The sequence below is a fragment of the Neovison vison genome, chromosome 14 (assembly GCF_020171115.1).
Source record: "Neovison vison isolate M4711 chromosome 14, ASM_NN_V1, whole genome shotgun sequence".
NCBI classification, from domain to species: Eukaryota; Metazoa; Chordata; class Mammalia; order Carnivora; family Mustelidae; genus Neogale; species Neogale vison.
Window position 1 is genome coordinate 21,646,081 of NC_058104.1, and position 12,014 is coordinate 21,658,094.

At 44.2% G+C, this 12,014-nt stretch overlaps 1 protein-coding gene across 14 annotated transcripts in view; it reads left to right on the forward strand.

The window, feature by feature from the left end:
- RBFOX1 (RNA binding fox-1 homolog 1) overlaps positions 1 to 12,014 on the forward strand; it is a 1,452,832-nt gene that overhangs the window by 1,370,256 nt on the left and 70,562 nt on the right. For all 14 annotated transcript variants that reach the window (XM_044233296.1, XM_044233305.1, XM_044233301.1 and 11 more), the window contains one exon: positions 3,860 to 3,940. In XM_044233296.1, coding sequence (XP_044089231.1) covers positions 3,860 to 3,940 — 81 coding nt within the window. The remainder of the gene's footprint in view (positions 1 to 3,859; positions 3,941 to 12,014) is intronic.

Genomic DNA, 12,014 nt, shown 5'->3' on the forward strand with positions numbered 1-12,014 from the left:
TGGCTAGGCAAAGCACTATTTTTAGCCAAGAAAACAGAAAGGAAGAGATCTTTAAAAACATAATTACTCGATTGTATTTGTAAAACCTTCCAAGAGGTATTTTGTTAGGGGCTGAGAATAGATGAGTCTGGTTTGGCTCTGACTCAAGAGGGGCTCGTTGTGGCTAAGACCGAAATGTAAATGAAAAGTTGCAGTAGAGTGTGGCAAAGGATCTGCTAGGGAGATTTTTATTTTTATTTTTTTAAGTAGGCTCCATGCCCAGAGTAGCACTCAGCGCTGGGCTTGAACTCATGACTCTGAGATCAACCTGAGCCAGGATTGAGAGTTAGGGGCTTAACTGACTGAACCCCCCGGGTGAGCCTAGGGAATTTTTTTTTTTTTTTTTAATGGATGGGCACATAGGAGGCAGGGGGTGATCCATTAGCTCCTAGGGACTGGGAAAAGAGGCAACTTCTAAAAGACACAGTACATATTGCAGCGGGGCCTTTCTTTAAAATTAAATCCCTTGAAATCTCCAATATTCAATCCTATTTGACGTGAAAAGGTCAATTTTATGGTTTAACCGAACAGTAGGAGCAGGAATGGCGTAGAGGTTTCATCCTGTCCACCAACTGTAATCAAACAGTAGCAACTGCCTAGAAGCTGGGTTAAGAATGCTTCTGAGGGTTCCAGGATAAAAAGGAAAGGACACTTGGAAATTGATGAATGACCGGTCTGTCCTGGCTAGCGAATGGTGGCTAGTGGTATAAATTGAACACAGTTGCCATCTTTAAATTATAAAGAGGAAAGGCCCCCTTCCCCCCTCCTCCCTCAAAATCCTGGATATTAGAATAAAATTGCTTTATTAGCAAAGGCACAGAAGTCTGAGAAGTATAGAATGCCACCATAGTGGCAGACAGTTCATGCTAGCTGGAGGCAAATGAGACCATTTGGGGGGATGGGGTGTGGATAGAAAACACAATGCAAGGGACTCATTAGAAAGCTGCATCACAAGGTGCCTTGAATGACCTTCTAAATGCTCCTTATGCTGCTATTCCTACCCTATTATCTATTTGACTGACTTCTTTAAACAAACACACATGACTTGCCCCGGCCCAAAAAATGCTTGGAGGTTACAGTGTTCTCCTCTGCCTCTTTGTTCCTGTTTAATTCAAAGCTTTCTCTTAAGGAAAGGTCACAAAGTACTAAGAGAACATACAATAAGTACTTTGCAAATTAAATTAGAGAATGTTTTTTAGGTAAAATAAAAAGCAAGTCCTGTGACAGTATAGATTTTGTTTTACAAAGGTCAGAATTATTGCATAAAGAATTTTTTTTTTCCCACTACAAAGAGGGCTTCCAAAGAAGTTATTTCAATGCAGTTTCTCAGGATCTACAGCATAAGAGCATTAGGAAAGCTTCATTATGCCCTGCCAGGATTTAGCTTCCTAGAGGGAATCTGTGTTGTGTCCCAATGGGATTCTCTAAATTGCACTGAGAGTGTTGAAAATTGACCCTAAGGTTTTAACTGCACAATACCAAAATGTCCTTCTGGATATATTTTTGCTACAACTATGCCATTTTTCTTTTGAAACCAAGGTACCCCCCCCCCAAGAAACTTCAGATTTCATTTTAAAAGTGGTTTCGATCCAGGGGTGGACATGAGAGACCCCCTGAGTTTTCTCACAGGTCCCACCTAGAAGATGCTGATTTGACAGCTCTCTGTGTATCCTATAGAAACGTTCATTTTTCTGTCTAAGGTTGTGGCAGTGAGCGAGAACCTGGGGATGAATGGCCTTTGCAAAGTCAGGCGAAGTACTTGTTGATAAGCAGGGTGGGTGTCGGGGCGTGTCCGTGGGGTGGGTGTGCCACTCCTGTTGGTTGATTTCAGACCCCCCACCCCACCCCCCTGGGCTGGTGTTCCATTTGTTTGCTATTAATTACCAAGCTATGCCAGTTTCTTGCCAAAACAGGAAATACTTACCAAGAAGAAATAAGACCATGTAAAGTCCCATCTTGTATGTTGGGATAAACTTTTTAAATAAAATAGAAGAAAGAAACATCCATGTAGCAAAGGCTGATCGTGACTCAGACCCAACCAGACTCTGAATACATTTACCACCAAGGGAAGGTCAGTCAGTTTTACTCTTATATCCACGCTTTTGTGGGGGCTCTTCTCCAGCTAGAAACGCAGGATACCAGGGTAAATGTCAGAAGAACCAAGGGACATTCCTTCAGATAGAACTTCTGTCCATGGGCTGCTTCTCCGTGTCAAAGAATGGATGGGGGGGGGCGGCTGAGATGGTGATGGAGGGACCACTCAGGGATTTTCATGCATCTTTGCTTTATCTGGAAATAATGTACAAAATCCAGGGAAACACCGGGAGCAACTGGTAGAAAAGGAATCTGCAGAAACCTTCTCAGCCCACCTCATAGGGGCCATCTATTCTAGCTTTGTCCTGAAGGAGGGGGGGCGGCTGTCATGGAGACCACCTCTGGAACTGTGTTTGGTTTTTTAGTTCAGGAAAGATGGCTATCTTTTCATGGTTCATGTGGAAATCCCTCTCTGTGTGACAGAACCCCCACTCACTCTACAAGTTCCTACTAAGCTTCTGTCAACCTTGGGAAAGCTCCTACAGGGCTGTAGAACCCCTTAGCAAGTCCTAGAGCAGGTCTCCAGAGGTGTGTGTGAGCTCCGAAGATGTGGGTGAGGTCTCCAATGATGTGGGCAGGCTTCTTCTCACGGGGGGAGCGTTCCAGTTTTGGTGACGGCCAGAGACTCCAAAACCCAAAACCAAATGGAAACAAGTGAATGGAAGCCACAGGGAACACAGTTCCATCACCAGTAATGGGCTGACAACTCCTCAGAAGTTTCTCTCAGTCTTTTCAAAGTCTGAGTGTGAGCTTTGTGGGAGAGAGAATTGATACCCTGCGGATTTCTGACCCTGCTCACCCTTGGAGTGGGTGGTGGTTCAAAACACATCACAGACTGAGGGCATATCTCAGGATTCCACCACTCCTCTCTGCTGTAAAATTCCATTGTGCCAGGATAAGCCCGGTGCCCTTTGCTTTAAATCAGGCAGAGGACAGTCAGATCTGCAGTGCAGGCTTGCTTGGTGAGGCAGCCTCTCCAGCTGGAAAGCTGAGAGCTTTCGGGAAGAAACGAGATACGCAGAAGCCAATGATGGTCTCACCCTAAGCCCAATGTGGGTCCGGGGTGGGTCACATGGAGGGTGAAAGTTGCATTCATTTCTTCCCCGCCGCACTTTGTCCTTTCCCTGAAGAACTGATTCAGACAGTCTAAAGTGGGGGGAGGGCGTGGTGGCAGGGGAGGAAAAGTTTTCTCCAAACATAACAGTTCACATGCTTCCCCTTTACTGAGTGATGATTACGTGCCAGCCCCTGCCCCAGGCACATCTCTAGCCATACGATCCCCAGCCCTCCCTGGAGGTAGGTATATCCGCCCCATTTTCCAGATGGGACTCCCAAGGCACAGAGAGGTACAGTGACTTACCAAGATCACACAACTAAGGGGCTTCGAGCCAGGCTTGTCATCTAGTTCTCGCCGGTATTTCTCAAGCCCCCTTTGGTGTATGCCGTGCTGCCACCATCACTGTTCTGAAACTGGGTCCTGGGGTGGCCAGGTTCCCAATACGGGAACCCCAGGTGACAAGGTGTGACCTGTGCTTGAAGGGCTGGAGGGCGGGCTCCTGACTCCCTTCGGCTAAGCCAGGGGGTTGCCCCGGGTGTCCCCGCCACATGCACGGGGGTGTGGCTGTGTTTTCATTTCTCTGCAGTTCTTGTTTGCATTGCCGCGATCTCTCAGGTGTAGCGTGCCTGTTCCCAAACCAGATACCAGCTATCTCTCTCTCTTTCGTAGGCACGGTGCTGCTGTGCCAGGCAAACCAGGAGGGATCTTCCATGTACAGTGCCCCCAGTTCACTTGTATATACTTCCGCAAGTAAGCCCGCTGTCGTGGCTCTCTCTTTGTTTTGTGACATAAATCTGAGTCCAATCACCTTCCCTGCCATGTAAGTTCTCCTCCTCCCCTCCCTCTCTGCTGTACCCTCCCTGTGGCTCCCCGCAAGATGAGGTTGGTTCTCATAAGCATGTCTCTGTGTTTCCCTGTCACCTTAGCATCGAACCCCTTTGCTCATTACGTCTGAACGCTCACTTCCCAGATGTCCCCGTCATCCTTTGTTAAGACCCAGCAGGATCGGGTCCAATGGATGGGACCTGGGACGTTGGTCTGGGGGTTGGCGCATGGCGGGGAGGGGTGTGGAGCTAAAGCTCACTGCCTGCCTTCTATCACAGCCTTGCAAATTCACAGGAAAATAATTGATGGAACACACACAGGCCATCCAAGTGGCCCCCTCACGTGACAAAATGTGCTTGGGCACCCTTTTCTCATGGTGGAAAATAATGACTTATTTGCAAGCCTGTTCTGCCCTTTGCTATGTGATTTCAGGGAGCAGGAGGAGGCAAGAGAAGAATATGGTTCTCCCCCTTTTAACTGGGTAGAGGAACAACGGGAAAAGGCACTTTGGTAGATATGAACATAGTCATCAAGTGCAAGGGGGAGAAAACCAAAAATAAATGCAGAAGATAGATCACAATGTTGACATGGAAAAACCAAGGATTTCTCTGCCTGGGATGGATGCTCTGGGGTGGAAAATGCCCCACCGCAACCCCAGTTCCCAGAACAGGTCAAACAGTTACAGTTCTCGTGGATTCCATCATGGTCCCCCTAGCTGGGTTGCCCCTCCTCAGAAAGACCCCCAGCCACTGCTGAGAACTTCTTATCTATTTCTTAGGCTGTAAAACATGACCCTAGGAAATCCCCCATAACTATGAAGCTGGTCTTCAGTGGGATCAGTGCTCAGCAGTGAGTGTGGGGACGAGGGAAGGAGGGCTGCTGGAGACCAGCTTAGAGAAGGGGTGGGGGGATGATGAAAAGCAGCCGTGATGGGGATGTGATGAGGCGGAGGACGAGAGACAGAGGGGAATCCTCCCTGAGGGCCAAGATCAAGCGTCTCCATTCCCAAAGGCTCAGAAAAACCAAACTCTTTGCTGGGGGGCACAGGCTAGAAGCAGTCACAGGAAACCAAAAACAAGACTCTGAGAGTCCTGCGGGTTTCTGAAGGTGCCAGGCTATGGGGGTCCCCGGGTATTCCTCCCAACCAGCGTAGCATCTTCAGGAGCAGGTTGGGCATACATTCAGTACAGCGTATCTTCCTGTGCCCCGAGAAGCCAGCATCCAGCCATACTGGCAAGAAGTTGTTCTTTCTAAATGTTTGGCCATGGCCTCCTTCGGGCGGTGTAAATGTGTGTGCACGTAGCTCGTAGAATTAGGAGGCTAGTACGCATTTCTACACGCTCAACCTTGTTTCATCCTCAAAATCTGCACCAGGTAGGTATTATAATGTTTGCTTTACAGCAGAGGAAGGGAGGGGGTACTGAGGAGGAGTGATAACCCAGGATCCCACAGCCACAATATGGTAGATTTGGTTTTTGAACCTGGGAAGTTATTCAGAGATGGACTGCTTTTCTGGCTTCGTTTGACCCTAAATATCCTGGTCATTCCCTTGTCTCTCTCCCCTACCTTCTCTATCAATGGTATTTTCTGGAGGAACATTGGCAATCCAAAACTTGACCACAGTTGTGTTCCAGAGGGTTATTTTGTTTTATTCTGTGACATCGTTGTCCTAGAGAGCTGTCTAAGATAAAATGTTCCGTATTTGCACTGTCCAGTATGTGGGCTCCTGGGACAGAGGCACTGCCTTTTTTATTTAATTTAATGTTAATTAATGTTACTCTAATTAGCCACGTATGGCTAGTGGCTACCATATTGGAAAGCACAGCTCTCAAGGATCATATGAAATAAACATTTCTATTTCGGTTCTCTGTTCAAATTAATTCCAAATAAGGGTGGGTTTGAATCAGTATAACCATTCTAAGGCAGCTTTGGGGGAAGTGTGTGTTATCGATATGAAATGTGGGACTCTATCACAAATTCTTCATATTAAAATAGGGGAAGCACCCAGAGGCGAAAGCAAAAGTATAGCGCCGCCAGCAAAGTATAGCCCAGGGGCCAAATCCAGCCCACAGCCTATTTTTTTAAAGCTTATGAGCTAAGAATGGGTCTTAGATTCTTTGAAGGGCTGTAGAAACAAGCAAGAATTAAAGACAACATGTGATGGTGACAGATGTGGCCCGCAAAGCCTAAAATATTGTCATTCCAGCGCTTTACAGAAAAAGCGTGTTGATCGCAGATGTAAAGGGTCTGTTTTTTTATTGACAATCCAAAATGACAGTATCTCTTCACTGTTTATACATTTTTTTTCCCTGAGCTTAAAAGTGAAAATTTATAATAATTATAGAAACGGTATAATGTGTGTCCAATACCCTTCATTTTTAAATTGCACAATCAATCATAGTACCTACACATTTTTCATCCCATTATTTCCACTGATTATCATGTCAAGGGTACTTTATGAAAATATGTTGAGGGCCTCATAATATTCTATCGTTTCACAATATTGCATTTTAATCACCCCCCCACCATTGGTGGGAATTTTTCAGAAATATTACAGAACTGTCCTTCTGTAGAGTAGTGTTAAAGGAAACAACAATGAATAGTTCATTTTCCTACCCCATCACAAAACAAAACAGAAACCTAGATTCTTTCAATAGGAACCTTCATGTGTTGATCCCTAAGCAATGGCGTCCGGACAAGCTCAGTGAGTGTTTTGTAAGAACAGCCAATGCTGAGGCTTCTCCTTCCTCACCTGGGTGGCCAAAGGAGCTGTTGATCACTTCCATCTCAAGGCAACAATGCCAGGTGTGAAGATGATCCATTCCTCCCTGAGACACACTGCTGAGGTTTTTTGCTTTAGTTCTCCAAGTGAGCAATACCTTTTGAGTCTGGGCTGTTTGCCATTAACTGGCTTCTTGGGTTTTTTTCCTCCCTTAGGTCCCACATGAGTGAAACCATATAATAATTATCTCTGCTTGACTTATTTCACTCAGCATAGTCCCCTCCAGTTCCATCCATGTTGATGCAAAAGTTGGGTAATCATCCTTTCTGATAGCTGAGTAACATTCCATTGTATATATGGACCACATCTTCATCCATTCATCTGTTGAAGGACATCTCGGCTCTTTCCACAGTTTGGCTATTGTGGCCATGGCTGCTATGAACATTAGGGTGCATCTGCCCCTTCTTTTCACTACATCTGTATCTTTGGGATTAACATCTAGTAATGCAATCATTGGGTTGTAGGGTTAGCTGGCTTCTTTGTAGGTTTTCTCTTCCAGATTAAGATACATGTTCCAGTACAAAGTCATATGTTCTAGAAACAATCCTGCCTTCACCTGGAGGGTCATTTTTGCTTAGTCTCTGTCTCTCTTTTCTCTCTGTCATACACATGCACACACACACACACACTGGGCACACACTGGGGCACACACATGACCACCGAGGTTCATCTCCTCTCTGAGTGTTTCATACACATGGCTGAAAGCCACCTCTCTTGTCTCTGAGGCCTGAATGGTTTGTCCTCTTTGGCTAAGAATCTAGCTTTCTACCCAAAAACTGAGGATCCCTTACTTCTCAGCAACCTTGCAGGATGCGCCTGCTTTTTAGCTTGAAAATATATGTGTTTCTCATGGTTTTCTAATAGTTGTACTCCTGAAGAAGGCTGTGTATAAATTACACTTTTGTAAATCAGATCCTATGTGTTTACTGACTTCCATGATTATTCCTGGGTTTGTGTTGTTTTTTTTTTCTCCCCCCATGGATCTTTAACTGGCCTTAGGTGTTTTAAACTTAAATTGCCCTTTTGCCTAGCCAAATAGCTAATCATCTGTAAATAATACCCTTACATGCAGTAGGGGAGATGGGTTTTAAAGGAACCCTGCTGAATTCCTCTGTAATGAAAATAATTCCTACTTGAGGTTATCTATTTTTTAAGATGCACTTTTACATAATGGGTTTCCCCCCACTTAAGTGAATCATCCTAATAATATGACTGAGGACACAAAAGCATTAAGAGAAAGATTTCCACTCACAGCTCCATGTCAGTACAGTGTAATCCTACAGATTCTCCCATGCCTCTGCAATTGGCCTGTTTTTCTCCACCATCCAGACCTTTATCCCAGTGTGAAACCCCAATTCAACTTGTGTCACGAGACCACACATCCTCTCACATGTCCCGATGAACAACACTAGCATCCAGAGTGTGAAGTGGACCTGCCTGCTTTTCCGCACACAAATGGAGTCCAAGCAAAACTCCAGAAAATTAGGCAAGATCACCTTATGCCAGAATGGAAAACATGTACTATTCATAATTTTGTCTTAAGAACGTTAACTTTTCATCAACGAAATGAATTAGAGTAATTACATGAACTTTGTTAGTTTTGAAATAATTTTAATTAATTTAAGAGCATCACGTTTGCTTTGAAGAGCCCACATCTAACCTCTTAACGGAGGGATTTGCTAAATGCTGGGGCAGAGCTAGTGGGCTCGCTCACTGCCTTCTCCCTCCCAGGGCCAGCGATGGAGGCTCCTCCTGTCTGGCGGAAAGGCACCTGCTTTAGTGTGAGTGCTATCTGCCTACACTGCGTGCTCACCATCTAAAAACTCCAGCTAGAACTAGGAATGGAAAGAACATGTCAACTTTCTTCCAAAGGAAAACGTTACCTCCATTTTTTTATTAGTTGAAATACCAAGAGGTAAATTCACAGTTCCATGAGTGGCAAAGTCACTTCCTTTCTTTTTTTTTTTCTTTTTAAGATTTTATTCATTTATTTGACAGAGAGAGAGAGAGAGCGAGAGAGGAAACACTAAGCTGGGGGAGTGGGAGAGGGAGAAGCAGGCTTCCCGCCGTGAAGGGAGCCTGATTTCTAATTTGGATTAGCTAAAGCCAGCTCTCACTGATCCTTATGTCCACGTGAAGTAGATGCTTCCAAAAGCAGGTCAATGTTACCTCCTGAATTCTGTTTTCTTTACAATTTTATGAATAGACTTCAAATTACAAGTCTAACATGTGCTTCCTGTAATTAGAGAAGCATGCAAATAAACACACACACACACACACATATGTGTGTAATGATGTAATAATATCCCCATTTTATCCCAAACCAGACACCTTTAAAGTTATCCATACTGACTGCCTGGGAAGTATCTTTCTACATTTTCTCATAATAATGCAAGGAAGGACATACATACATAAAACGGGAGTATTCATCATTTGATTGTATACAGAGGGGCGTGTTACACACATGTATTATGCACGCATTACACATATTAATCATATTTTGTTTCACTTGATAGCAGATTTGGGATCCCTCCCATTCAGCCGTCTGGGTATTTTCACGCTGTCCCATGGTGTGGATGCTCCTATAGCCGTTCCCAGTCCACACTCATTCAAACTACCTTCTTTTTCTAAAGCCTGTAGCAAATAACTTTACATATACCGTGACATTCCAGTGCCTCAAATCCCCCATCTAACTTCCCAAACACGGGATTGGTGATTCCATCCCGACATCCTTGCCAGCGCCTTCGTATTCTGCTCTTTCTTAATTTTGAAAATCGGATGGGTGAAGCAGAGCCTCTCAGTCCCCTCTCCTCTGCGTTTGCCTTCCTCCTAGTGACAGCATAAGATTCACTACTTTAATCGGCCTGTGGACATTACTTCTTGTGGATTTCCAGGACACATGGGCCCGTTTCTCTTTGGTGTTTTTCTGATTTGATATAAATTCAATTAGCTAACAGATAGTAGAAACCTATTTAGTTTCAGATGTATTGCTCAGTAATTCATCAGTTGTATATAACACCCAGGGCTCATCACATCACGTGCCCTCCTTCATGCCCATCCCCCAATCACCCCATCCCCACACCCACCTCCCCTCCAGCAACCCTCAGTTTGTCGCCCAGAGTTAAGAGTCTCCCGTGGTTTTTCTCCCTCTCTGATGACTTCCCATTCAGTTTTCCCCCCTTCCCCTAGGATCCTCTGAACTGATCTTTATTATATTTTTAATTCAGATTGAGAGAGAACTGTTCATTAGGGGGAATAACATGTGAAGAGCATAGATGTTGGAAATATTCTCTATTTGGGGCCTTTGATCTTGCTTATGTTCCAGCATACATTTTTAAATAAGCAGGCAAATATATCCATCTTTTCTCTCGTTACAGCTTTAGACACCACTTTAGGTCACAAGATCCCTGCCAGGAGCAAGTATTCCCTAGCACTCTATTATTTTTCTAGGGCTGCCATAAAAAAATACCATAGATTTGGGGGGCGGCTTAGACAACAGAAATTTGTTTTTTCTCCCTTCTGGAGGCTGAAAGTCTGAGATCAGGGTCCTAGCATGGTTGGTTCTGATGAGAGCTTTCCTCCTGGCTCATAGATGGTTGGTTGCCTTCTCACAACATCCTTATAGGGCAGAGAAAACAAGCCCTTGGGGGTCTGTTCTTATAAGGACACCAATCCCTTCAAGACTTACCTCAACCTAATTACCTCCCGAAGACCTCATCCCTAAACATCACCACCCTGGGAGTCAGGGGATCAACATGTAATTGTGGGGGGCGGGCTACTTTTCAGTCCAGGACAAGTGCCTTGGCACAAATGTACCAGTTTTGTCAACAGGCAAAAAAAAAAGCATTTTCCAGCAGAAATATGTTTCATGTGCTTATCAGCGCAAGCAAGTGTATTTTCCCACAGTTAACAGAAGCCACAGATGAACTTGAGATCCATGTGAGGACAAGTCCTAACGTAAAAGGAAGATGATTGTTAATTCCCCCTTAAATGTTCATTCCTGACCATGGAGCCGGGGGTAGGGGGAGATCTGATATCACAGGCTCAGGATGCTAAAGGTTATCAAAATGCAGAGTCACTTCCTCATTTATTCACTTTTATGAAACTCAAGGGCGAGCAGTGGTGGCGTGGTTTTAATTGATGTATTGATTGCAGGTTTTATGGAAGTAATTGTGTAGAATTCATAAAACAATGATTTAAGTGGCAGAAACATACATAAATCAGGCCTGCACTGTTCTACTTTTAGGTAATTGATAGAACTTCCTTTGGTGTCTGTAATTAAGGTAGCAGCCTAAATTAATTTATGGCTTCTTCTATCTTCTGCCCAATACAGAAAGTGTCAGTGGACTGAGTTCAGTTGATAGAAAGTGCACGTACAGGTCACTGTGTTACTGACACACTTTGCGAAAGTGTGTCATGTCTTCTCTCTCCCCCTCCAGGATCTCAGAGCTCCATGTGGCTCTGAAAAGGCCTTTTCTAATATTTCTGGAGGAATCACTTAAAAGAAGGATAATTAAAGCCGGGATGAGGGTCAGGCGAGAGAGAAAGTCACCTTGGACACAACCTTAAGAGGTTCCAAAAAACTCTTGGTAGTCGAGAAAAATAATATTCTAATGCAGTATTTTTAAAAATCAAAATTAATGGGAAAAATTGACAGTGAACAAAATAGCAAAATTTTCATTAACACAGGACGAGTATTATTATTATTATTATTATTATTATTATTATTTTTACCTTAGGGGGCGATATGCTCAACACAGTCCTTCTTTGCTTAAAGTTTGAGAGTCTGTTCATCGTGAACTTTTGTAATTTTAAGTTTTTTTTTTTTAAGATTTTATTTATTTATTTGACAGAGAGAGATCACAAGTAGGCAGAGAGAGAGAGAGAGGCAGAAGCAGGCTCCCTGCTGAGCAGAGAGCCCGACGCGGAACTCGATCCCAGGACCCTGAGATCATGACCTGAGCCGAAGGCAGTGGCTTAACCCACTGAGCCACCCAGGCGCCCTAATTTTAAGTTTTTAAAACATTACAGTGAAGTATGATTTATCCTGATTACTGGGGGGGGTTTGGTGCCACCTCCTCTTAAATTTTGCACCCAGGGTGAGTGCTTAACTGGTCCTACGTTAGCCCAGCCCCAAAATAAAAAAAAAAATAATAATAGTAACAATACTAATATTAACTCATGGTTATTGAGCCTTTACTTTATGACGGGCATTCC